Here is a 26235-nt window from a genome sequence, read left to right on the forward strand (position 1 = left end):
CACTCCACCCCCTACCCAGAACCTCACTCCTTGTGGGATACTCTTGGGGGGCTGTGGGAGCCCCTCTTCCCCCAGGACAGTCCTGGGGGGGCAGCAGGGAGTGTGGGGGCGACGGGTCCCTGTGCCCACTTCCCCAGTGCCACCTTCCCCCTGGGATGGTCCTGGGGGGGTGGGGGTCCCTCTGTACCTGGGGGACAGTCCTGGGGGGCGAGGGAGACCCTCTCCTCACCTATCTGGGGTTTCCCTCCCAGGGGCACAGTCCTGGGGCCTGCGGGGGGTCACTCTGCCCCCCTGCCCTGAGCTTTCCTCCTTGGGGGATGGTCCTGAATGGTCCTGGGGGGTCTCTCCACCTGCCTGCCTGGCACCTTCTTCCCCAGGTGATGGTCCTGCAGGCTGGCAGGCGTCCCTCTGTCTGTCTGCCTGGCCCCACCACCTTCTAGGGCCAGTGCTGGTGGGGGTGGGGGCCCCTCCCCCGCCCCCCAAGGCCGCAGGACGCCCCTGTCGCACGCGCGCTTTATTCCCCGGCCTGGAGCACGGGCTCGTAGGTCTCCATGTGCCGGCGCACGCTCTGCGCGATCTGCGCGTCCGTCTTGGCGCGGCCGTAGCAGTCGAGCAGGAGCCCGTCGGGGCCCAGCAGGTAGATGAACACGCTGTGGTCCACGATGTAGTCCCCGTCCTCGTCCCGCGGCCCCGCCGCCGCGTACACGCCGTACGCCCGCGCGGCCGCCCGCACCTCCTCGGCGCCGCCCGTCAGCCCCAGCAGCCGCGGGTGGAAGTCCCGCACGTACCGCGCCAGCGCCGCCGCGTCGTCGCGCTCGGGGTCCAGCGTCACGAACAGCGGCTGCAGCGGCGGCAGCGCCGGGTCGCGCTCCAGCAGCTCCGCCGCCCGGCCCAGCTTCTCCAGCTCCTCGGGGCAGACGTCGGGGCAGTGCGTGAACCCGAAGTACAGCAGCACCCAGCGCCCGCGGAAGTCGCCCATGCGGCGCGGGCGCCCGGCGTGGTCCTGCAGCCGGAACTCGCCGCGGCCCAGCGCCAGCGCCCGCAGCTCCGCCCGCCGCCGCTCCCGCCGCCGCCGCTCCCGCTCGGCGCGCAGGTACAGCCAGCCCGCGCCCGCCGCCGCGCCCGCGCCCGCCACCACGCACAGCCGCGCCCCCAGGCCCGGCCGCGCCGGGGGAGCCGGGGCCGACAGGCGGCGGCACGGCGGGGGGCGCGGGCAGCGCGGGCAGCGGGCGGGCAGCAGCGCCCGGAACATGGCTGGGGGAGGGGAACTGACCTTGTGACCTCTGACCCCTCGCCCCCCCCCTTCTGCCCTCTGACCCCTGGGCTTGACACCCAGTGCCTCTGCCTCCCTCCCTGCTGCCCTTTGACCCCCAGCTCTGACCCCCAGCCGACCTCTGACCCCTCACCCCAGCGCCCTCTGACCCCTCAACCATGTGACCTCTGACTCCTCACCCGAGCCCCCCTCTGACCCCTTGCCCCCCTCCTCCTGCCCTCTGACCCCCTGGGCTTGACACTCCGTGCCCTCTGACTCCCTCCCTGCTGCTCTTTGACCCCCACCTCTGACCCCTCAGCCCAGGTGACCTCTGACCCCTCGCCCGATCCCCCCCTCTGACCCCTTGCCCCCCTCGTTCTGCCCTCTGACCCCCTGGGCTTGACCCCCAGTGCCTCTGACTCTCTCCTTGCTGCCCTTTGACCCCCAACTCTGACCCCCAGCCAACCTCTGACCCCTCACCCCAGCCCCCTCTGACCCCTCAACCATGTGACCTCTGACCCCTCACCCGAGCCCCCATCTGACCCCTTGCCCCCCTCCTCCAGCCCTCTGACCCCCAGCCAACCTCTGACCCCTCACCCGAGCCCCCCCTCTGACCCCTTGCCCCCCTCCTCCTGCCCTCTGACCCCCTGGGCTTGACCCCCCGTGCCTCTGACTCCCTCCTTGCTGCCCTTTGACCCCCAGCTCTGACCCCCAGCCAACCTCTGACCCCTTACCCCAGCCCCCCCTGACACCTTGTCCCCCTCCTTCTGCCCTCTGACCCCTGTGCTTGACCCCCAGTGCCTCTGACTCCCTCCCTGCTGCCCTTTGACCCCCACCCATGGCCTCCTGGCCTCCTAGCCCTGACCCCCAGGTGCCCCCTGACCTCACCCCGTCACTGCCCCATCACATAGCCCTGCCCCCCGTGCCCTTTGACCCCAGCCCCGCCCCGCTGCCCTTGAGCTCCGCCGTCGCGTCGTTGCCCCGTGACCCCACTGACCTTTGCCCTCTGCCCCGGAGCCCCGCGCCGCCCGCCGGTGCCCGCCGCGCCGGTACCCCGGAGGCGGAAGTACCGGGGCAGGAGGCGGGCGGGACGGGCGCATGCGCACTGAGCACGCCCGTGAGGCGCCGCCTCTGCGCATGCGCGCCCGCCGCCTCCGCCAGGGGGCGCAGCCGCGGCGGCGGGGCCGTGACCGTGACCCCGGGCCGGGCGGGCGGGACGCGGCTTCACCGCCCGTCCCCCGCCGATGCGGGGGGCTCGGGGGCGCCGGGGGGCCCCGGGGGGGTCCCGGGCCCCAGGACGGTCTCCGCCAGGCGGGGCGGGGGCGCGGGGGGCGGGGCGGGCCCCAGGCACAGCGCCCCCTGCAGGGCCCGGCGCGCCGCGCCGCACAGCGCCCCCTGGTGGTGCAGCCGCAGCCAGGGCTCCCCTGCGGGCAGCGCGGGGTGGGCGGGGGCTCCGGGGGGGGCCCTGTTCCCCCCCCGCCCGGTGCCCGTACCTGCCCGCACGCGCTGCCCCGCGGCCACCAGCAGCTCCGCCCCCACGCGGGGGTTCACGGTGTCCCCGGCGCGCGCGCGGCCGGTCCCCAGCTCCTGCAGCACCCGCGCCAGCGGCAGCGCCGCCACGCGCTGCACCCAGCCTGGGGGACGCGGCGTGGGCAGGGAGCGCGGGGAACGGGGCACGGGGACCCCGGGACAGGGCACGGGAGACCCCCGGGACGGGATGGGGAGTGGGGGGGGCGGGATCTGGGGTGCTGGGGAGCCCCAGGGACAGCGGGTGGGGGGCGGGGGGACACAGGGACCCCGGGGAACGGGGGACACGGGGGACCCCAATGACAGGGCACGGGGGACCCCGGGGACGCGATGGGGAGTGTGGGGGGGCGGGATCTGGGGCGCTGGGGAGCCCCAGGGACAGCGGGTGGGGGGCAGGGGGACACAGGGACCCCGGGACAGGGCACGGGGGACCCCCGGGACGGGATGGGGAGTGGGGGGTGGGCGGGATCTGGGGTGTTGGGGACCCCCAGGGACAGCAGGTTTGGGGCAGGGGGACACAGGGACCACGGGGGTTGGAGAGCCCCAAGTCCCCAAGGGGTTCAGGGTCGGGTGGATTGGGGGACCCCAGGGACAGGGGATGGGGGGTGTGGGCAGGGATCTGGGGGGACTTGGGGTTGGGGTGCCCAAGGGGGGGCAGGGTCTGGGGGGTGTGGGGAGGGGGACACAAGCAGGGACCGTATCGGGGGGTGAGGAATAAGCCAGGGGAGCCCTGAGCACCCCGGACGGGGATGGGGCAGAGGGCAGGGAGTGCAGGGTGGGGGGGCAGGGGGTGAGGGCAGGGTGGGCGTGTGGGGATGGGGAGGGCAGCGCTGTCCCCCCGTCCCCGCTCACCCCCCTGCAGCGCCGGCAGCTCCTCGCAGACACTGGCCTGGCCCAGGACCCCGCGCCGCTGCTCGGGGGTCCCGGTGCAGAGGCGGTGGGCGGTGTTGGGGGGCACCCCCTGCGCCCCCAGCATGGCCTCGAAGGTGCGCAGGGCCGAGCCGTCGTCCAGCGCCCGGCCCAGCCGCTCCCGGCCCTGAGGGACCCCCCCGGCCAGCCCGCAGCGCCACAGCAGCAGCCCACCTGTGGGGGGGCCACGGTGAGGACCCCACAACCCCCCCGCCCCCCCGTGGGTGAAACACCAGCTCTGGGAAGCGGCCTGTGGGGTGGGCAGGGGGCTGGGGGTGATGATCGGGCCAGTGTGGGGGCTCAAGGAGCAGGGGGATGTGTTGGGGTGTCGAAGAGAAGGGGGGCAAGTCAGGGGGAGGGGACAGGGACACAAGACAGGACCCTGGAGTGTGCAGGCAGGGGGACAGGGCAGGGCTGCTGTGGGGACAGGGACAGACCCCAGGGCTGGGGGGCTGCAGGGCGGGGGGAGACCCAGGGAAGGTCCCCATGGCCATGGGGGGGATGGGGCTGGGAGTGAGGGAGACCCCTGGGCTGTGGGTGGCAGGGCTGGGGCAGGGGACTCGTGTGGGGGCCCAGGCCATGCCCACCCTGTCCCCACGTCCCCCTGTCCCCGTGGCTGACCCAGGGCGGTGACCAGCTCCCGCAGGTCGGGGGGGCCGCCCCCGTCCAGGCACTCCAGGGCCTCCAGCACCTCCAGCGAGTTGCCCACGCAGCGGCCCAGCGGCTCGTCCATGCGGCTCAGCACGGCCACCGTGTGGATGCCCAGCCGCTCGCCCACCCAAACCTGCGGCAGGAGCAGGGCCGGGGGCTCACAGGGGGCAATGGGGGCTCACAGGGGGCCGGGGGCTCACAGGGGGCAATGGGGGCTCACAGGGGGCTCACAGGGGGCTCACAGGGGGCTGGGGGCTCATGGGGGCAATGGGGGCTCACAGGGGGCTCACAGGGGGCTCACAGGGGGCCGGGGACTCATGGGGGCTCACAGGGGGCAATGGGGGCTCACAGGGGGCCGGGGGCTCACAGGGGGCAATGGGGGCTCACAGGGGGCAATGGGGGCTCACAGGGGGCCGGGGGCTCACAGGGGGCAATGGGGGCTCACAGGGGGCTCACAGGGGGCTGGGGGCTCATGGGGGCAATGGGGGCTCACAGGGGGCTCACAGGGGGCCGGGGACTCATGGGGGCTCACAGGGGGCAATGGGGGCTCACAGGGGGCTCACAGGGGGCCGGGGGCTCATGGGGGCAATGGCGGCTCACAGGGGGCCGGGGGCTCATAGGGGGCAATGGGGGCTCACAGGGGGCCGGGGACTCATGGGGGCTCACAGGGGGCAATGGGGGCTCACAGGGGGCTGGGGGCTCACAGGGGGCTCACAGAGGGCTCACGGCACAGTGGGGGCTCACAGAGGGCTCAATGGGCTCACAGGGCACAGTGGGGGCTCACAGAAGGCTCAGTGGGCTCACAGGGGGCCGGGGGCTCACCAGGCTCTGGGCCAGCTCCCGCGCACTGTCCTGCGTGGGGCACAGGGCTGCGCTCCCGAACTTGACATCCAGCACCAGCGCTGAGAGCTGCTCTGCTGCCTTCTTGCTCAGGATGGAGGCTGGGGGGGCAGCTTCGCTGGGCTGCTGCCCCTGTTCCTGCCCGCCCCTGCCTGTCCCTGCCTGCCCCTGCCTGCCCCTGCCCGCCCCTGCCCACCCCTGCCTGTCCCTGCCCGCCCCTGCCTGCCCCGCCTGCCCCTGCCTGCCCCTGCCTGCCCCTGCCTGTCCCTGCCTGTCCCTGCCCGCCCCTGCCCACCCCTGCCTGTCCCTGCCTGCCCCTGCCCGCCCCTGCCTGCCCCTGCCCGCCCCCACCTGTCCCTGCCTGTCCTTGCCTGCTCCTGCCTGTCCCCACCTGCCCCTGCCTGTCCCTGCCTGCCCCTGCCTGCTCCTGCCTGTCCCCACCTGCCCCTGCCTGTCCCTGCCTGTCCCTGCCTGCTCCTGCCTGTCCCCACCTGCCCCTGCCTGTCCCTGCCTGCCCCTGCCTGTCCCTGCCTGCTCCTGCCTGTCCCCGCCTGTCCCTGCCTGCCCCTGCCTGCCCCTGCCTGTCCCCACCTGTCCCCACCTGTCCCTGCCCGCCCCGCCTGTTCCTGCCTGTCCCTGCCTCTCCCTGCCCGCCGGGCACTGTGCCAGCCGCCTGTCCCTCCTGTACCGGTGACAAGGGGCAGGCTGTCGACGGTGGCGGTGACGTCCCGCAGCCCGTACAGCACCCGGTCGGCCGGCGCCAGCTCCTCGCTCTGCCCCACGATGCAGCAGCCCACGCGCTCCAGGATGCTCCTCATCTGCGGGGGCGAGTGCCAGCGTGGGGTCCTCGCAGCATCCTGTGTCCCATTGGTGTCCCATGCCCCATTGGTGTCCCATGCCCCATTGGTGTCCCATGTCCCACTGGTGTCCCGTGCCCCATCCATGTCCCATGCCCCATCAGTGTCCCATATCCCATCAGTGTCCCATATCCCATCAGTGTCCCATGTCCCGTCGGTGTCCCATGTCCCACTGGTGTCCCGTGCCCCATCCATGTCCCATGCCCCATCAGTGTCCCATATCCCATCAGTGTCCCATATCCCATCAGTGTCCCATGTCCCATTGGTGTCCCTCATCCTGTCAGTACCCTGCATCCCCTGTCCCATCAGCATCCCGAGTTCCTTGACATCCCACATCCCATTGGAGCTCTATTATCCCATCGATATCCCATGTCACATCAGCATCTGTGTCCTATTGGCATCGCGTGTCCCATCAAGATCTCGCACCGTGTCAACATCCCGTGTCCCTTTGACATCTTGGGTCCCTTTTACATCCTGCATCCCATCAGCATCCCATGTCCCCTCAGCATCCCCCATCCTGTCAGCATCCTGTGTCCCATCAGCATCCCACATTGTGTCAGCATCCCATGTCCCCTCAGCATCCCCTGTCTCCTCAGCATCCCCCATCCTGTCAGCACCCTGTATCCTATTGCCATCTGTGTCTCATCAGCATCCGGTGTCCCCCTGGTATCCCCCATCCCACTGGAGTTCTGTGTCCCATCACCATCCCATGTCAAGGGAGTCCCCTCCAGCCCGGTGTCCCCGCAGGGTGACGGTGCGGCGGTGGCCGTGTCCCTGTCCCTCACCTGCTCGGGGCTCTGGGTGACGCAGAAGCCGGGAATGGCCTCCAGCTTGTCCAGCGTGCCCCCGGTGTGGCCCAGGCCCCGCCCGCTGATCATGGGCACCTGAGGGCGCGGGCGGGTGGGCACAGGGGACACAGGGGACACAGGGACCCCGCTCGGTGCCCCCACTCACCTTGCAGCCACAGGCAGCCAGGGCGGGGGCCAGGGCCAGGCTGACCTTGTCCCCAACGCCGCCCGTCGAGTGCTTGTCCACCAGCAGCCCGCGCCAGGCGGGGGGCCAGGCCAGCGCGCGCCCCGAGCCCGCCATGGCCCGCGCCAGCGCCAGCGTCTCCCCCCCATCCATGCCCCGCAGCCGGATGGCCATCAGCATGGCGCCTGGGGACACGGGGCACGGTGACCCCCCGCTGCCCCCCCGGGACCCCCAGGGCGCTGCAGCCCCCGGCTCTGACGTCCCCGTCCCACCCTGAGGCTCTCTTGTCCCCTCAGGGGGATCCCCAGCTTCGTCCCCTGGTCATGACCCCCCTGCCACATCCCAGCAGTGCCCCATGCGCTGCTCTGCACCCCCCACCCCCCCACCCGTTGTCGGGGACCCCCACCCTGCCCTGGCCACGTCCCCCATGTGTCCCGCTGCGCTGGCCTTCGCCTTGTCCCTGTGCCAGGTCCCCTGGCGATGTCCCCCCAGGTCCATCCTGGCCACGTCTCCCCCATGTTCCCCGGTGCCATGTCTCCCCACCGTGCCCCCAGCTGTGTCCCCTGCCGCCTCCCATTGCCACAGCCCCCCTCCTGCCCCCCTGTCCCCTCAGCGTGTCCCCGGGCTGTGTCCCCCGCCGCGCCCCCACCGATCTGTCCCTCCTGCGCGGTGCCCTCGGTGACGCCGCGCACGAAGCTCCGGATCTCGGCCTCCTCCAGCCGCTCCCCATCCCGCTTCTTGCGGATGAGGGTGGGGAGGGAGGCCTGGGCGGCCATCGCCGTCCCCCCGCCGTCCCCCCGACCCTCCCGGCTGGCACCCCGGTGCCCCCGCTGGCCCCCGCGCCGCCCAGCCTGCCCAGCCTGCGCAGCCTGGCCCCGTGCCCGCGGCGAGGAGGCGTCCCCAGCGCTGGACTCTGTCCCCAGGGCGAGGGTCGGGCAGGCGGGGGGCCTGCAGCGCGTGGGCGACAGGGCTGGGCGCCCCCAGTGCCCAGGGGACACCCCCAGGCGATGCCCGAGGGCTCTGCACGGCCACCCCCCCAGACCCGCACGGCGCTCAGTGTCCCCACCCGCAGCACCCCCGGCACCCACTTGTCCCGTGGCACCCACGGCCCCACACATCCTGTGGTACCCATGGCACACACAGCACCCATAGTATCTGTGGCACCCATGGCACCTGTGACACCTGGTGGCACCTGTGACACCTGGTACGTGCAGCACCCACGGTGCTCTCAGCATGGGGGGTGTCCCACAGCACTTTGCTGACAAGTGTCCCCTCCCTCGCTGGAACCGCAGTGCCAACCCACACCCCGTGGTCCTCTATGAGATCGGGGTGACCGCGCGCGTCCCCCAGACGCTGGGGTGGCCCGGGGCCCAGGGGGGCAGAGCAGGGGGCTGAGTGGGTGGGGGGCTGAGTGGGTGCGGGGGGAGGGACCAAAGGAGATGTGGGCGGCCGGTCCCTTCGCAGCCATGGGGCTGTGGGGCCAGCGCTCAGCCCCCCTTCGCCATGCATGGCCCCTCCAGGGGACAGTAGGACACGGGCTGGGGAAGGGGCCGCTGGGGGGGCCGGTGCTCCCACCCCCCGGGATGGCCACGGCGGAGCGGGGACAGCCCCGGCTGGGACACGGCGACACACGGGCAGAGCCACGGGCTGGTGCATCCATCGGTCTTTGGGGTCGTCCCGCCAGCGCGGCCCCGCGGCCCCTACTCGGGCACGTCCACGATGAGCGGAGCCACGTAGTCCGAGTGCCGGATCCCGAACGTCAGCCCCTCCGGCCGGCGCTGCGGAGCGGGGGGACACACGGTGACGCCGGGGGTGTCCCGTCCGCCACCGCCCGCCCCCCGGCCCCGCCCGCGCCGGCGGGACCCCCGCAGCGCCCACCTGCTCGGGGCTGTAGGTGGCGGGGCCGGGTTTCTGGGTGTTGTCCCCGGGGAGCGAGGTGCGCGCCAGCATGGAGTAGAGCGGGGCGCGGCGCTTGTACACGTCGGCGCTCACCACGCGGTACCCGCACGGCCCCGGCGTCTGCGGGCACAGCCTGCGGGATCGTGTCCCCGGCACACGGACCCCAGACACCCGGCACCCAGACGCCCGCAGACCCCACGGCACCACAGACCCCCAGACCCCCTAGCCCCATGGCACCACGGCACCACAGACCCCCAGCACCCAGAGCCCCGGCACCCAGACCCCCCAGCCCCATGGCACCCAGACTCGCAGACCCCCCAGCCCCATGGCACCACAGACCCCCAGCAGTCAGACCCCTCAGTTTCCCAGACCCCAGCACACAGACCCCTTGCATCCAGACTCCCCAGCCCCCCAGCACCCCAGCCCCCCAATTTCCAACCCCCCCTTGCACCCAGAGTCCCCAGTTTCCCAGCCCCCTGGCAACCAGAGCCCCCAGCCCCACAGCACCCCAGACCCCTGTTCCCCTGGCAGCCCAGCACCCCAGACTCCTGGCACCTCAGACTCTCAGCACCCAGACCCCCAGCCCCCTGGCACCCCAGATCCTGACAGCCCAGTCCCCCAGCACCCCAGACCTCCTGACCCCCAGCACCCCATCCCCCTGACCCCCCAGCCCCCTGACACCCCAGCCCCCCGGTACCCCAGCCCCATGGCACCTTGCACAGATCCTCGTAGAAGGCGCCGTGGGTGCTGCGCCCCGGGATGGAGTAGTTGGGGGCTGAGCTCTTGTTCACCACGCGCGGCCCCAGCATGGGGGGCAGCCGGTAGGCAGCGGGGCCTGGGGAAAAGGGGATCAGGGGGCTCTGCCGGGGGCTGGGGGGCGGGGGTGACCCTACTTGGGCAGGGAGGGAGGGCTCAGCCCAGGGATGATGGGGGCTCAGCATGGGGATGATCGGGGGCTCAGCCAAGGGACGATGGGGAGCTCATGATGGGTGTCCCAGCCCAGCCCAGGGAGGACATTGGGAGTCCCAACCCATCCTGGGAGGATGTTGGGGGTCCCAGCCCAGGGAGGACATTGGGGGTCCCAACCCATCCTGAGGGGGATGTTGGGGGTCCCAGCCCAGGGAGGATGCTGGGGGTCTCAGCCCAAGGATGATGAAGGGATCATGACGGGTGTCCCAGCCCTGCCCACGGGGGATGTTGGGGGTCCCAGCCCAGCCCAGGGACGACGCTGGGGGCCCATCCCGTCCCCTGTCCATCCTACCCGGCGTCTGTTGGGTGCTGAGCTGCCGGGTGCGGGAGGCCAGAGAGAACTCAGGCGCCGAGGGAAAAGCCAACGCGTTGGCCTTCTCGGGGGCGTAGCGGGCTGGGGGCAGAGTGGGGGTTCACCACAGGCACGGCCGGGGTCCCCAGCCCCGCCACCCCCCAGGGCTCCGGCCCCCTCACCTGGCCCGGGGGTGTCCATGGGCCGCAGGTCGCGGGGGCGGCTGAAGATGGAGTAGGCGGGGGTCCCGTCCTTGCCGCGGACGGTGAGCCCCTTGGCCAGCCCGTACACGGGCCCGGGGGAGCGCTCGTGCAGCCGCCCCTCCGTGCGCACCCCGAAGCTGTAGGCGGGGGCGCGCCAGCGCGAGGGGTCGTGCAGACGGTAGCCTGGGCGGGCGGGGGGCTCGGTGGGCGGCGGGACCCCGGGTGCCTGTCCCCCAGCTCACCAGTGGCACCGTGGCCCCCCGGCCTCCCGCGGCCCCCCGGCCTCCCTCCGCCCCGACTCACCGACGTTGGTGGGGAGCCCATACTTGGGCCCAGGGCCTTTGAAGAGAGCGGCGATGGGGCCGCGGGGGCGGTGGGGCCTCCAGCTGCCCACCCACCCGTCGTTCGACATGGTGGCCCCTGCGGAGAGCGACGCGGCCCCTCAGCCCCAGAGCCTGAGCCCCCAGCCCAGGACGAGCCGGGTCCGGAACGGTCCCCAGCGACACCCGCGTCACAATGGCTGGGGGCTCCGGGGCCCCGCACCCCCCATGACCCCCGCTGGGCATCCCCAGGGTGACAGCTGTGACATCCGGGGCCCCCCCAGCACCCGGGTGCACCCCAGCATCCCAGGGGGAACCACAACAGCCCTTCCGAGAGGATTCCAACACCCCAGGGAAGAAACCCCGGTACCTCGGGTGCAGCTGCTGAGACACCGGGGATGGAGCCCCAGCACCCCATAGATACAGCCCCTGCTCCCCAAGCATACAGCTCGCAGCACCCTATAGATACAGCCCCTGCTCCCCAAGCATACAGCCCACAGCACCCTATAGATACAGCCCCTGCCCCCCAAGCATACAGCCCGCAGCACCCTATAGATACAGCCCCTGCTCCCCAAGGAAACAGCCCCCAGCACCCTATAGATACAGCCCCTGCTCCCCAAGGAAACAGCCCCCAGCACCCTATAGAAACAGCCCCTGCTCCCCCAGGAAACAGCCCCCAGCACCCTATAGATACAGCCCCTGCTCCCCCAGGAAACAGCCCCCAGCACCCCAGGGGTGCAGCCTCTGCTCCCCAGGGGTGAAGCCCCTGGCACCCCATATATACAGTCCCCTGCACCCTGTATATACAGCCTCTGGCACCCCATATATACAGCCCTCCGGCACCCCAGGGATGCAGCCCCAGCACCCCATGTATACAACCTCCAGTACCCCAGGAATGCAGCCTCTGGCACTCCAGGGGTGAAACCCCCCCAGCACCCCAAATATGCAGCCCCAGCACCCCATGGATGCACCCCAGTGCCCCATATATACAGCTCCAATATGGCATATATATGGCCCTTGGGGCCCCATATATCCAGCCCCTAACATCCCATATATACAGCCCCTGGGACCTCGTATGTCCACACCCCCCTCCCCACCCCATATGCAGCCCCCAATATGCCATATATATGGCATATATCTATATATACAGCCCCCAGCACTCCATATATACAGCCCCTGGGACCACATATGTCCAGCCCCCACCACCCCATATATACAGTCCCCAATATGCCACATATATGGCATATATCCATATATATCCGTATATCCAGCCCCCAGCACTCCATATATACAGCCCCTGGGACCTCATATGTCCATCCCCCCCCACCCCCCACATATATACAGCCCCCAATATGCCATATATATGGCATATATCCATATATCCAGCCCCCAGTACCGCATATATACACCCCTTGGGACCACATAAGTCCAGCCCCCAATGCCCCATACATACAGCCCCTGGGACCCTGTATACCCAGGCCCAGCACCCCGGGGGGCTGCGGGCCCCCTTAGCCCTTACCCGCACTCCCAACGGGTTCTCCTCCCCCAGTTACTATGGCACCTGCACAACAAACGGCACCGGGCAGCCTGGGAATGGGGACACGGGGACACGGGGACACGGGGACACGGGGACATGAGGACATGAGGACAGGGACAAGGACACACAGGCAGGTCACGGGTGCATGGGGGCCACAGGCGGTCACGGCCATGGGGCTGCCCCACTGCGGGAGTCATCCCTGGGAGAGGCTGGTCCTCGGGGCACAGGGGTCCCATAGGGTGTCAGTGGGGCTGGCTGGGGTGATGGGGGACCCACAGGGCCGTAGGGGGTCAGTGGGGCTGGCTGGGGTGATGGGGGACCCACAGGGCCGTAGGGGGTCAGTGGGGCTGGCTGGGGGCCATGGGGGTCCCACGGGGGCCATAGGGGGTCAGTGGGACTGGCTGGGGGTCATAGGGGACCCATGGGGGTCAGCGGGACTGGCTGGGGGTGATGGGGGACCCATGGGGCCATAGGGGGTAAGGGGCTGACTGGGGACCATGGGGGACCCATGGGGGTCAGCGGGGCTGACTGGGGGCTATGGGGGACCCATGGGGCCATGGGGAGTCAGCGGGGCTGACTGGGGACCATGGAGGTCCCACGGGGGCCATAGGGTCCCTCTGGGGGTGTCCCAGAGGCCGTGGGTGTCCCTGTAGGTGCTGTGGGGGGCTATGAAGGTACTGTGAGGGCTATGGGGGTCCATGGGGGCTGTGGGGGTCCGTGGGGGCTATGGAGGTACTGTGAGGGCTATGGGGGTCCACGGGGTCTACAGAGGTCGGTGTGGGCTCTGAGGGTCCTGTGGGGGCTATGGGGGATCTGTGGGAGCTCTGGGGCATCTGTGGGGGTTATGGGAGTCCATGGGGGCTATAGGGGTCCATGGGGGGTCTGTGGGGGCTGTGGGGTCTGTGGGGTGAGCTGTGGGTGTCTGTGAGGGTCCATGGGGTCTGTGGGGTGAGCTGTGGGGTGAGCTGTGGGGGTCTGTGGGGTCCATGGGGTCTGTGAGGTGAGCTGTGGGGTGAGCCGTGGGGGTCTGTGGGGTCCATGGGGTCTGTGGAGTGAGCTGTGGGGGACTGTGGGGTCCATGGGGTCTGTGGGGTGAGCTGTGGGGATCTGTGAGGTCCATGGGGTCTGTGGGGTAAGCTGTGGGGGTCTGTGGGGTCCATGGGGTCTGTGGGGTAAGCTGTGAGGGTCTGTGAGGTCCATGGGGTCTGTGGGGTAAGCTGTGGGGGTCTGTGGGGTCCATGTGGTCTGTGGGGTGAGCCGTGGGGGTCTCTGGGGTAAGCTGTGGGGGTCCGTGGGGTCCATGGGGTCTGTGGGGTGAGCTGTGGAGTGAGCCGTGGGGGTCTGTGGGGTCCATGGGGTCTGTGGGGTAAGCTGTGGGGGTCTGTGAGGTCCATGGGGTCTGTGGGGTAAGCTGTGGGGGTCTGTGGGGTCCATGGGGTCTGTGGGGTGAGCCGTGGGGGTCTGTGGGGTCCATGGGGTCTGTGGGGTCCATGGGGTCCGTGGGGTCCATGGGGTCCATGGGGTCTGTGGAGTGAGCCGTGGGGGTCTGTGGGGTCCATGGGGTCTGTGGGGTAAGCTGTGGGGGTCTGTGGGGTCCATGGGGTCTGTGGGGTGAGCCGTGGGGGTCTGTGGGGTCCATGGGGTCTGTGGAGTGAGCTGTGGGTGTCTGTGGGGTAAGCTGTGGGGGTCCGTGGGGTCCATGGGGTCTGTGGGGTGAGCTGTGGGGTGAGCCGTGGGGGTCTGTGGGGTCCATGGGGTCTGTGGGGTGAGCTGGGGGGTGAGCCATGGGGGTCTGTGGGGTCCATGGGGTCTGTGGGGTGAGCCGTGGGGGTCTGTGGGGTCCATGGGGTCTGTGGGGTGAGCTGCGGGGCTCTGCCAGCCCAGCTGTGCCCTGGGCAGAGTGTTTCCCTGCCCTGGGCTGCCCGGACACGGTCCCTGTGCTGTCCCAGTGCTGTCCCTGTGCTGTCCCCGTCCCCGTCCCCACGCTCTGGCTGGTGACCCTGGTGGGTCCCGGTGGGATCCCCCCCAGCCCCACAGCGCTGGGTGCTGTGGGGCCCGATCCGGCAGTGGGGCCCCAGGTGCACCGGGTGGTGGACCAAAGAATCACAGCCGGGTTTAGTAAAGCTGTTAAGGACCGTTAAACCCCAAAACCAGTAGCCCTGTTTGTTCCAGAACTTGCAACCCTGTTTGTTCCAGAACTTACAACCCTGTTTGTTCTGTTATCGTCACCCTCTTTACACATACAAAGCATCACAAAAACACTCACACTAGTATTTCTATATGAATACGTTGTTCCGTATTACACTCTGAAGAAGCACCTGCAGGGCCAAGTGTATTAGCTGCACACTCACCTGCCCAGGTGTCTACAGCCCCGACCCAGGTGTGTGAAACCCTGATCAGTACAGAGCAAGGAGTTAGATCATCTCCCTTTCCCTTCTGCAAGTGCCCCCGCTGCTCTCACATCTCCATGAGAACTAAGTAATAGTTGCCTGAGAAGCGCAGCGTGGTTTGTGCTCAGAGGCGGACGGGCAGCGCGGGCACCTCTGGAGAGGAGGCTCCATGCCTAACGTGGGGCCTTGAGGAACATTGTGGCTTCCATTTCTCACCCTGCTCACCATCCAACACCCGGCAGATCTGCACAGTACTTTGTATTCGTCTCACACAGCACGGCCGCTTCCCTTTGCGGTTCTCTTTATGGTGACAGGGACGGTGTCAGGGGAGGTGTCAGGGGAGGTGGCAGGGGAGGTGACAGGGCTGATGGCAGGGAGGGTGACAGGGAGGGTGGCAGAGATGGTGGCAGGGAGGTGGCAGGGACGGTGGCAGGGAGGTTGGCGGGGTGGTGACAGGGGAGGTGCCAGGGATGATGGCAGGGGTGGTGGCAGGGAGGTGGCAGGGCCGATGGCAGGGAGGTGCCAGGGAGGTGGCAGGGAGGGTGGCAGGGACGGTGTCAGGGGAGGTGACAGGGGAGGTGACAGGGGTGGTGGAAGGGGAGGTGGCAGGGAGGGTGACAGGGGTGGTGGCAGGGAGGTGGCAGGGAGGTGGCAGGGAGGGTGACAGGGATGGTGGCAGGGGAGGTGGCAGGGACAGTGGCAGGGGAGGTGTCAGGGAGGTGGCAGGGAGGTGTCAGGGGAGGTGGCAGGTGAGGTGGCAAGGGTGGTGGCAGGGAGGGTGTCAGGGAGGTGTCAGGGAGGTGGCAGGGGTGGTGGCAGGGGAGGTGACAGGTGAGGTGGCAAGGGTGGTGGCAGGGAGGGTGGCAGGGAGGTGGCAGGGAGGTGGCAGGGGTGGTGGCAGGGGTGGTGGCAGGGGAGGTGACAGGTGAGGTGGCAGGGGAGGTGGCAGGGGAGGTGGCAGGGACAGTGGCAGGGAGGTGGCAGGTGAGGTGACAGGTGAGGTGGCAGTTGAGGTGACAGGGGCAGTGAGGCTGGCACAGGGTTCTCCCCATGGCTCTGGGTGCTGGACTTGCAGCCGAAGGGGTTCCCGTGGGCGCAGGTGTCGCTGCACCACGTTGTGAGATCGGGGCGGGGAAAGAGCCCCGGGACCCCCCAGGAAAGCAGCCCGGGCACACTCACTGTGTGTGTGCACATGTGTGTGTGTGCGCAAGGGGCATCTGTGTGCACGTACTGTGTATGTGTTCATGTGTGCACTATGTGTACGTGTGGGGCACATGTGTGCACACAAGTGTGCACGGAGAGGATGGGGGTTGTGTTTGTTCTGGCACAGCACACGCGTGTGTGTGCACGTGTCCATTTGTGCCTGTGCACGTGTGTGTGTGTGTGTGTGCACCTGTGCATGGCTCTGTGTGTGTGCACCTGTCCATGTGTACCTGTGCACATGTGTGTGTGCACCTGTCTATGTGTACCTGTGCACATGTGTGTGTGTGTACGTGTCCGTGTGTACCTGTGCATGGTCATGTGTGCCTGTGCACATGTGTGTGCATGTGTCCATGTGTACCTGTGCACGGCCAGGTGTGTGTGTGCACCTGTGTGTGCCTGTGCACGTGTGTGTGTGTGTGCACCTGTCCATTTGCTCAGGGTGGGGGTGACTCTGTGACCCCCGTCTGGTGCCCCTGGCCCAGCCAGGTGTGCCAGCTGTGCAGTGCAGGGTGCAAGGTGCGGGGATGCCGGGGTGCAGGGTGTGAGGAACCGGGGACGTGGGTACAGGAGTCTGGGTGCAGAGGTGTGGGGTGCAGGTTACAGGGGTGCAGGATATAGGGGTGCAGCATGTGCGGATGCACGGTTACAGGGATAAGCAGAATGCAGAGTGTTGGGTGCAGGGTGCATGATGTGCAGTGCACTGGTGCTGGAGTGCAAGGTGCAGGGTGTAGTGAGCAGGATGTAGGGGTGCACAGAGCAGGGGTGCGGGGTGCAGGGGTTAGTGGCGCAGGGATGCAGAGTGCAGGAGTGCAGGGTGCACAGATGCAGGGTGCAGGGCTGCAGGATCACAGGGGTGCAGGGGGCAGGAGTGCAGGGTGCACTGGTGCAGAGCACAGGGGTTCAGGGTGCAGGGGGCAGGGGCACAGGGGTGCAGGGGCTCGGGGTGCAGGGCGCAGGGGTGCAGGCCACAGGGGTGCAGGGCGCAGGAGCACAGGGGTGCATGGGTGCAGGACAGAGGGGTGCAGGCACACAGGTGCAGGGTGCAGCAATGCAGGTTGCACGGGTGCAGGGTTCCCGGTTGTAGGGCACAGGGATGCAGGGTGCAGAGGTGCAGGCTTTCAGTTAGCAGGGCACAGGGGTGAAGGGTGCAGGGCACAGGGGTGCAGGGTTTCAGGGTGTGGGGTGCAGGGGTGCAGGGGTGCAGGCTTTCAGGGTGCAGGGTTTCAGGGTGCAGGGTGCAGGGCTCTGGGCTCCTGGGCTGCCGTGTCTGCAGGCTGGGGCAGGGGATGCCCTGCAGCCGGGACAGCCCGCTGCGGGGGTGCAGCCTGCCAGGCTGGGGTTGCAGGAACTCGCCCGCATCCCTGCGGGCGCTCAGCACGACCCGGGCACCGGCTCGGGCCGCCGGGAGCCCCGCTGCGGCCCGGGGGGGCATCCTGAGCGGGTGCGGAGGTGGGGGCGGCACCCGTGAGCCACCCGCAGTGTCCTCCCTGCCCCACAGCGAGCGGGGCTGACGCAGCCGGCGCCCACGGACGCAGACGCTCAGTGGCCCGTGGCCCGCCGCTCCTTTGATGGCACCGCGGCGGGGACGCCCCGTCATCGCCCCGCGAAGGGGCGGCCGCGCTCGGCTGCCGGTGACGGAGCCGGGGACGCGCCTGGGCACCATGAAAGAGCCTCCCCGGCCCCGCGCGTCCGGCTTTCGTCTGCGGACTCGCGTGGCCCTGACACCATCCTGCCACGCGTCCCCGCGCTCGCACCTGGGCAGCGACAGCACCCAGTGACAGGGGTGCTGGGGGGGGCTGTCCTGCTGGGAAATGGGGCTCGTCGGGGCCACTCACGCCTCGGGATGGGGTGCAGGGGGTACCCACCTCCATACTGGGATGGAGGGCAGGGGGTACCCAGCTCCATACTGGGATGGGGCGCAGGGGATGCCCAGCTCTGTGCTGGGACAAAGGGCAGTGGTGCCCAACTCTATACTGGGATGGGGGGCAAAGGATGCTCAGGTCCATACTGGGACAAAGGGCAGGGGTGCCCAGCTCTATACTGGAACAGGGGATGCCCAGCTCCATAGTGGGATGGAGGGGAGGGGATGCCCAGCTCCATGCTGGGATGTGGCACAGGGGGTGCCCAGCTCCATACTGGGATGGGGGGCAGGGGATGCCCAGCTCCATACTGGGATGGGGGGCAGGGGATGCCCAGCTCCATACTGGGATGTGGCACAGGGGGTGCCCAGCTCCATACTTGGATGGGGCACAGGGGGTGCCCAGCTCCATACTGGGATGGGGGGCAGGGGATGCCCAGCTCCATACTGGGATGTGGCACAGGGGGTGCCCAGCTCCATACTGGGACGGGGGGGCAGGGGATGCCCAGCTCCATACTGGGATGGGGGGCAGACCATGGGTCTCAGCACCCAGGTGCGGGGTTTGGCACCCACTGTGGGGTTTGGCACCCCCCTTTGGCGCCGCTGGAGCAGCGGAAGGGCAAGCTGTGTGTAATGGAAACACTGGTGAGGAAGGGTCAATCCTTATCGGGAGGCAGCGGCAGTTTTGATAAGAGCAGCAGAACCGCTGATAAGGAACGGCCCTTCGGGGAAAGGAGAAGTTGGTAGCGGCTGCGGCAGCAGCCGGTGACCCCCCCGGCATGACGTTAACAGCTGTCGGGGCGGGCTCTGCATGTACAGGGGATGCTTGGTGGGGGGGGACTACACAGAGGTGATCACAGAACAAGGGATGGAAAACACCTGGGGATGGGGATGGGGTCACTGGAAGTGGCGACGGAGGGGAGGGATGGGGTGGGATCACAGAACCACAGATGGTTTGTGTTGAAGGGCCCTTCCCAGCCCCCCCAGTCCCCCTGCCATGCGCAGGGACATCTTCACCAGCTCAGGGTGCTCAGAGCCCCGTCCAGCCTGGCCTGGGATGTCTCAGGGATGGTTCAGCCACCACCTCTCTGGGAACCTGGGCCAGGCTCTCACCACCCTCAGGGCAACAATTCCTTCTTCATGTCCAGCCTGAATCTCCCTCCTTTAGTTTAAACCATCACCCCTTGTCCTGTCACAACAGGCCCTGCTCAAAAGTCTGTCCCCTTCTTTCTTCTCGGCTCCTTTTCAGTCCGGAAAGGCCGCACTAAGGTCTCCTGGAGCTTCTGTTCTCCAGCTGAACAGCCCAGCTCTCTCACCTGTCCCCAGCAGAGCTGTTCCAGCCTCGGGTCATTCCTGGGGCTGCTCTGGCCCCTCTCCAGCAGGTCCCTGTGTGTCCTGTGCTGAGGACCCAGAGCTGGACCAGCACTGCAGGGGGGATGGGACCCAGGGGTGCGGGGGGACCCAGGGGTGGGGCGGATGAGCAGCCGCCTTTGGGGCCACAATGGTCAGAACCGGCCCTGGCCACAGGCTTGTGAAAGGGGGAGATGATGGGGCTGATAAAGCCCCAAGTGTTGGGGCCGGGGGGACCCGGGTTTGGAGCTGGGGTGGGGGACCCCGTTTTTGGTTATGGTGATGGGCCCTTGCCTCCCTGGCCACGTTGCTGGGGGCTTGGTGCTGGAGCAGGGACGGGGTGTCCGTGGGGGCCATGGGGGTGTCGGGGTGATTGCAGCTGCCCCCCCAGCATCCCAAACATGAGAGGGAGAGGGAACAGAGTGCTGACAGCCCCACGGGCCCCGCACAGCCTGTACAGACACCTACACAACGTGTACAGGCACCTACACAACCTATACAGACACCTACACAACATGTACAGGCACCTACACAATGTGTACAGGCACCTACACAACCTGTACAGGCATCTAGACAACGTATACAGGCACCTACACAAGACAGATGGGCTCCTATGCAACACAAATGGACACCTACAGAAGATAAATGGGCTCCTGTGCAACACATACAGGCTCCTCCACAACACGTATGGACTCCTACACAACACATATGGGCTGCCGTTCAGCATATACAGGCTCCTACACAACATACACTGGCACTCACACAACATATACAGGCTCTTACACAACATATACGGGCACCTACAGAACATGTATGGGCTCTTACACAACATGTACAGGCCCCTACACAACATATACCGGCTCCTACACAACATATACGGGCACCTACACAACATGTATGGGCTCTTACGCAACATGTACAGGCCCCTACACAACATATGCGGTCTCCTACACGACACAGATGGGCTTATGTCCAATACTCATGGGCTCCTACACAGCATACCTGAGCTCAGACACAGCGTATGCAGGTTCCTACACAGCATATACAGGCTCCTCCACAACATATACAGGCTCCTACACATCACATCCCGGTCCCACCTCGCTCCTGGTTGCCCTGTGGTCCGGACACCACCACGGGCAGCGGGAGCGCCAGGGCGAAGATGGGTTTTGGGGGAAAATCCCCTAATTGCCTTTCCCTCTTATAATCGTTATTTTTTATATATGTCTGTAATGCATATATTAAAAGAATAATTACATATCATTATATCAATATTATGTCATGTTACTGTGTAACCTCATCTAGGGATGCTGGTGTCCCCAGAGATGCTGCTGTCTCCAGGGATGCTGTTGCCCCAGGGATGCTGTTTCCCCAGGGATGCTGCTGCCCCAGGGATGCTGCGTCCCCAGAGATGCTGACGTCCCCAGGGATGCTGGTGTCCCCAGGGATGCTGGTGTCCCCAGGGATGCTGCTGTCTCCAGGGATGCTGGTGTCCCCAGGGATGCTGCTGCCCCAGGGATGCTGCTGTCCCCATGGATGGTGGTGTCCCCAGGGATGCTGCTGTCCCCATGGATGCTGCTGTCCCCATGGATGCTGGTGTCCCCAGGGATGCTGGTGACCCCAGGGATGCTGGTGTCCCCAGGGATGCTGGTGTCCCCAGGGATGCTGCTGCCCCAGGGATGCTGCTGTCCCCATGGATGGCGGTGTCCCCAGGGATGCTGCTGTCCCCAGGGATGCTGCTGCCCCAGGGATGCTGGTGTCTCCAGGGATGCTGGTGTCCCCAGGGATGCTGCTGCCCCAGGGATGCTGCTGTCCCCATGGATTGCGGTGTCCCCAGGGATGCTGCTGTCCTCATGGATGCTGGTGTCCCCAGGGATGCTGCTGTCCCCAGGGATGCTGCTGCCCCAGGGATGCTGGTGTCCCCAGGGATGCTGCTGCCCCAGGGATGCTGGTATCCCCAGGGATGCTGCTGCCCCAGAGGTGTCTGTGGGCTGAGCGGGGTGTGGGAGCAGCCAGGAGGCCGTGCTGGTCTCACTGGGAGCACTGGGAGCCCTTGTTCAGGGCAGGGCAGAGAAGTTGTGATAACAACCATTCCAGGAAAGCAGAAGTGGCCGTGTGTCCCAATGTCCTGTCCCACCCCACAGACATAAAAGCAGCGGGTGCCTGACCTGGGGAGGTCCTGCCAGCACAGCCCTTGCCTGACAGACAGACTGACCTGGGGACACCCCTGGGACGTGGGTCACTCATTCGGAGACATGTCAGCCACCCTGCACCTGGGAGCCGGCTGGTGAGTGTTCCCTGCCCCCCGTCCCAGTATGGAGCTGGGCATCCCCTGCCCTCCATCCCAGTATGGAGCTGGGCGTCCCCTGCCCTCCATCCCAGTATGGAGCTGGGTACCCCCTGCCCTCCACCCCAGTATGGAGCTGGGCGTCCCCTGCCCTCCATCCCAGTATGGAGCTGGGTACCCCCTGCCCTCCATCCCAGTATGGAGCTGGGCGTCCCCTGCCCTCCATCCCAGTATGGAGCTGGGCGTCCCCTGCCCTCCATCCCAGTATGGAGCTGGGCGTCCCCTGCCCTCCATCCCAGTATGGAGCTGGGCGTCCCCTGCCCTCCATCCCAGTATGGAGCTGGGTACCCCCTGCCCTCCATCCCAGTATGGAGCTGGGTACCCCCTGCCCTCCATCCCAGTATGGAGCTGGGCGTCCCCTGCCCTCCATCCCAGTATGGAGCTGGGCGTCCCCTGCCCTCCATCCCAGTATGGAGCTGGAGACCCCCTGCCCTCCATCCCAGTATGGAGCTGGGTACCCCTTGCCCCCTATCCCGGGGGGTAGATGGTCCCCGTGTCCCCATTTCCCAGCGGGCAGGAGCCCCGAGCAGCCAGTGCTGTGGGTGCCCGTCCCCGCTCAGTCCATGTCCCCCTCTCTCCCACAGCAGTGGGATGACCAGGGGGTCCCTGCTGTCCCCACTCCTGCTGGGCTGCCTGCTCCTCGCTGCAGCGCTGCCAGGTGAGTCCCTGCATGGGGACAGGGGGACAATATCCACCCCAGGGACAGGGGGACAAGCCCCATCCCAGGACAGGGGGACAATGCCCACCCCGGGGACAGGGGGACAATATCCACCCCAGGACAGCGGGACAATGCCCACCCCAGGACAGGGGGACAATGTTCACCCCAGGACAGGGGGACAATATCCACCCCAGGACAGGGGGACAATCCCACCCCAGGACAGGGGGACAATGCCCACCCCGGGGACAGGGGGACAATATCAACCCCAGGACAGGGGGACAATGCCCACCCCGGGGACAGGGGGACAATATCCACCCCAGGACAGCGGGACAATGCCCACCCCAGGACAGGGGGACAATGTTCACCCCAGGACAGGGGGACAATCCCCACCCCAGGGCAGAGGGACAATGCCCATCTCAGGGACAAGGGGACAATGCCCACCCTAGGGACAATCCCACCCCGGGACAGGGGGACAATCCCCACCCCAGGACAGGGGGACAATGCCCATCCCGGGGACAGGGGGACAATCCCCACCCCAGGACAGGGGGACAATGCCCATCCCGGGGACAGGGGGACAATCCCACCCCGGGGATAGGGGAACAATATCAACCCCAGGACAGGGGGACAATCCCCACCCCGGGCAGCAGCACTCAGCCCAGCACAGCCCCAGCCCTGACCCTGCTGCCTCCTCCCCAGGCCCTGATCCCTGAACCCCAGTCCCTAATCCCAGACCCCTGATCCCCAATTCCTGATCCCTGATCCCCAATCCCTGATCCCCCATCTCTGATCCCCCATCCCCAGTCACTGATCCCAAACCCCTGATCCCAAACCCCTGATCCCTCACCCCTGATCCTCGATCTCTGATTCCCGATTCCCAATCCCTGATCCACATCCCCTGATCCCCAGTCTTGGTCTCCTTGACCCCTCACTCCCACTGCCCACCCCGTGGCAGCCCCCCCGTGCCCAGACCTGTCTGTGTCCCCCCGCACCCTGCCCAGGGCATGGCAGAGCCTGGGGGGGCATTGTTGGGGGTCCCCCTGGGTGGGGTCCCCCTGGGTGGGGATGCCCGTGGGTGCGAGTTCCACTGGGTGGGTTCCCCCTGGGTGGGGGTGCCCGCGGGTGCGAGTTCCACTGGGTGGGTTCCCCCTGGGTGAGGGCGCCCCTGGTGGGGTTTCGCAGGATGTGGGTGGTGCCGGGTGGGTGCTGGGGGGGCGGCGCCCTCCGGCCCCACACCCAGCAGACAGTCGGGCTCCCCCCACGGCGGGGGCCACGGGCTGTGGGTTGGTGGCGGATGCCCCCTCCCGTGGGACGGTGACCCGGTGACAGCTCCACCCGTGTGCGGAAGGTGCCCTGGCTGCCCGCCCCGGCTCTGCCCCCGCACGGAAGGGGGCCGCCAGCTGCCCCCTCAACTGGCTGTACCACCGCGGCTTCTGCTACGGGTACTTCGTCCAGAGGAAGACCTGGGCCGACGCCGAGGTTGGTGCTGGCACCGGGTGTCCCCGGGGGGTCCCCAGGGGGGATCAGCCCGGACAGGAGCAGGACCCCGCGCAGGGGCTGCAGCCTGGGGGGCTCTGCTGCGCTCCCCCCACCCGGCGGTCTGTGCGGGGGTGCTGACCGCCCGTGCCCCCCCCAGGCGGAATGCAAGCGCTACGGCCCCAAGGGGCACCTGGCCTCCATCCACAGCCAAGGGACCACCAGGGTCCTCGCCCAGTACGTCTCCAGCCAAAAGGACAGTCAAAACGTGTGGCTCGGGCTGCACGACGAGGAGCACGTGAGTGTCAGGGGATGCACCTCTGCATGGGGGCCCTGTCCCGGGCACCCCCTGAAACCCCTGGGCACCCACTGACCCCAGCGTGGGCACCTCCTGACTCCCCTGGGCACCCACTGACCCCCACGGGCACTCACTGACCCCCATTCCTTGGCAACCACTGACCCCATCCCTGGGCACCCACTGACCTCATCCGTTGGCACCCACTGAACCCATCACCAGGCACCCACTGACACCCCTGGCCACCCACTGACCCCACCCCGGGTACCCACTGACCCCCAACCCTTGGCACCCACAAAATCCATCATCGGGCACTCCCTGACTCCACCCCAGGCACCCCCTGACCCCATCCCTGGGCACCCACTGACTTCACCCTGGGCACCCACTGACCCCCATGGGCACCCACTGACCCCAACCTGGGCACCCACTACCCCACCCCAGGCACCCCCTGACGCCTCTGGGCACCCACTGACCCCAACCTGGGCAGCCCCTGATCCCCATTCCTTGGCAACCACTGACCCCACCGTGGTCACCCCCTGACCCCACGCTGGTCACCCCATCCCGCAGAACCGCGGCTGGAAGTGGACGGACCAGTCCACCCTCGACTACACCAGCTGGGCGCGGGGACAGCCCAACAACCTGTGGAACAGGGAGGACTGCGTGGTGCTGGACAGCCTCTCGGGTGAGCCGGGGCGGGGGGCCACCCCTGCACCCCCAGTACCCCCGCCACCGCCGGACAGTTGGGGTGTCCAGTGGTAAAGGGGGGTGATGGAGGTGGGGATGATGGGGCTAAAAGGGGCGGTGGGGATGTGGTGGAGGTGGGGATGATGTACGGGGGGTTTGATGGAGATAAGAGGGGTGATGGAGTTGGGGTGGTGGGAGGGTGACGGAGGTGCAGGGGCAGTGTGGGGGGGTTGGCAGGCTCGGGGTGACCCTTTGCCCCCTCCAGGTTTCAAGCTCTGGCATGACTACCCCTGCAACGACAGGTTCCCCTTCCTGTGCCAGCACGAGCTCTGAGGGGCGGCCGGACCCCCGGCACCGGGGAGGTCTCCGCGCCCCTCCCTGTGGGCCCCCCAGTCTGTCCCCAGAAATAAACCTTGGCTTGAGCACCCAGCACCCACCTGTGCCCGTCTGCTCCCTCCACGCGTGGGCACGGGCAGTGCCACCACCAAAGCCACCTGTGCCACGCATGGCTGGTGTCCAGCCCCAAGGCCAGGGGATGGGCACCTCCTGACATGGGGCCACCTCCTGCCCTGGGGACACTCACTGCCTTGGGGACACCCACTGCCCTGGGGACACCTTCTGCCCTGGGGACACCCACTGCCTTGGGGACACCCACTGCCCTGGGGACACCTTCTGCCCTGGGGACACCCACTGCCTTGGGGACACCCACTGCCCTGGGGACACCTTCTGCCCTGGGGACACCCACTGCCTTGGGGACACCCACTGCCCTGGGGACACCTCCTGCCCTGGGGACACTCACTGCCTTGGGGACACCCACTGCCCTGGGGACACCTCCTGCCCTGGGGACACTCACTGCCTTGGGGACACCCACTGCCCTGGGGACACCTCCTGCCCTGGGGACACTCACTGCCTTGGGGACACCCACTGCCCTGGGGACACCCACTGCCTTGGGGACACCCACTGCCCTGGGGACACCTCCTGCCCTGGGGACACCCACTGCCTTGGGGACACCCACTGCCCTGGGGACACCTCCTGCCCTGGGGACACCTCCTGCCCTGGGGACACCCACTGCCTTGGGGACACACACTGCCCTGGGGACACTCACTGCCTTGGGGACACCCACTGCCCTGGGGACACCCACTGCCCTGGGGACACTCACTGCCTTGGGGACACCCACTGCCCTGGGGACACCTCCTGCCCTGGGGACACTCACTGCCTTGGGGTCACCCACTGCCCTGGGGACACCTCTTGTCTTGGGGACAGCTACTGCTCTGGGGACACTTGCTGCTGTGGGGACATGACCTGCTGGACACACCTCCTGCCATGGGGACATGTCCTGAGATGAGGACACCTCCTGCCATTGGGGACATCTCCTGCCCTGGGGACACCTCCTGTCACTGGGCACACCTGCCCTGGGGACATTTCCTCCCTTTGGGACACTCCTGCCTTGGGGACACCCCGGCAGCACGGTGCCAGCACCTGTCCCCCTCCCTGTCGATGGCAGCGGCGGAACCGTCCCGGCCTTTATTTTGACCATAAAACGGAGAAAAACCGGTACAAAACCGGTGCGGGGGGGCGGCTGGAACATCGGGGTCCCTGCTGCTGGTTTGCGCCCCCGCACACACCCGGGCACGGACCCACGGGAACGGCCCCGCGGTCACCTAGCGGTGCCCCCCGCTCCCCACGCTGTTCCCGCGTGCGGGGGGCGCGGACCCCCTGGTCCGTGGGCTGAAGGGCCGGGGTGTCCCTGCC

The 26235-nt window shown here is 67.9% G+C and overlaps 4 protein-coding genes across 7 annotated transcripts; 1 reads left to right on the forward strand and 3 right to left on the reverse strand.

Moving 5' to 3' along the window:
• Nucleotides 1–501: 501 nt before the first annotated feature.
• On the reverse strand, nt 502–2428 carry LOC135578263 (protein SCO2 homolog, mitochondrial). Its single transcript, XM_065049458.1, has 2 exons — nt 2250–2428; nt 502–1254 (listed from the first exon to the last, which is right to left on the reverse strand). Exons 1-2 carry the CDS (start codon nt 2389–2391, stop codon nt 515–517), a joined length of 882 nt encoding a protein of 293 aa, XP_064905530.1. The 5' UTR covers nt 2392–2428; the 3' UTR covers nt 502–514.
• Nucleotides 2429–2476: 48 nt separating this feature from the next.
• TYMP (thymidine phosphorylase) lies at nt 2477–7318 on the reverse strand. 2 transcript variants are annotated; one of them, XM_065049453.1, is made up of 8 exons: nt 6991–7318; nt 6822–6920; nt 5868–6036; nt 5162–5280; nt 4310–4472; nt 3632–3862; nt 2746–2886; nt 2477–2676 (listed from the first exon to the last, which is right to left on the reverse strand). In XM_065049453.1, the coding sequence occupies exons 1-8, from the start codon at nt 7186–7188 to the stop codon at nt 2477–2479; spliced, it is 1320 nt and encodes a 439-aa protein (XP_064905525.1). In that variant the 5' UTR covers nt 7189–7318. The 2 variants fall into 2 exon arrangements, with proteins under 2 accessions (XP_064905525.1, XP_064905527.1); XM_065049455.1 differs by having other exon boundaries at nt 5868–5997; nt 6991–7193.
• Nucleotides 7319–8656: 1338 nt separating this feature from the next.
• Nucleotides 8657–12246, reverse strand: CIMAP1B (ciliary microtubule associated protein 1B). 3 transcript variants are annotated; one of them, XM_065049463.1, is made up of 7 exons: nt 12211–12246; nt 10675–10791; nt 10351–10554; nt 10169–10270; nt 9621–9742; nt 8887–9027; nt 8657–8786 (listed from the first exon to the last, which is right to left on the reverse strand). In XM_065049463.1, exons 2-7 carry the CDS (start codon nt 10781–10783, stop codon nt 8709–8711), a joined length of 756 nt encoding a protein of 251 aa, XP_064905535.1. In that variant the 5' UTR covers nt 10784–10791; nt 12211–12246; the 3' UTR covers nt 8657–8708. The 3 variants fall into 3 exon arrangements, with proteins under 3 accessions (XP_064905535.1, XP_064905537.1, XP_064905536.1); XM_065049465.1 differs by lacking the exon at nt 12211–12246 and adding an exon at nt 12166–12184; XM_065049464.1 differs by lacking the exon at nt 12211–12246 and adding an exon at nt 12145–12167.
• An 8849-nt stretch (nt 12247–21095) lies between these two features.
• Nucleotides 21096–24909, forward strand: LOC102093925 (C-type lectin Cal-like). Its single transcript, XM_065049467.1, has 6 exons — nt 21096–21313; nt 21958–22031; nt 23377–23507; nt 23665–23802; nt 24367–24481; nt 24749–24909. Exons 1-6 carry the CDS (start codon nt 21282–21284, stop codon nt 24814–24816), a joined length of 558 nt encoding a protein of 185 aa, XP_064905539.1. The 5' UTR covers nt 21096–21281; the 3' UTR covers nt 24817–24909.
• The last annotated feature ends 1326 nt before the right edge of the window (nt 24910–26235 follow it).

The sequence above is a fragment of the Columba livia genome, chromosome 1 (genome assembly GCF_036013475.1).
Source record: "Columba livia isolate bColLiv1 breed racing homer chromosome 1, bColLiv1.pat.W.v2, whole genome shotgun sequence".
Lineage (NCBI taxonomy): Eukaryota > Metazoa > Chordata > Aves > Columbiformes > Columbidae > Columba > Columba livia.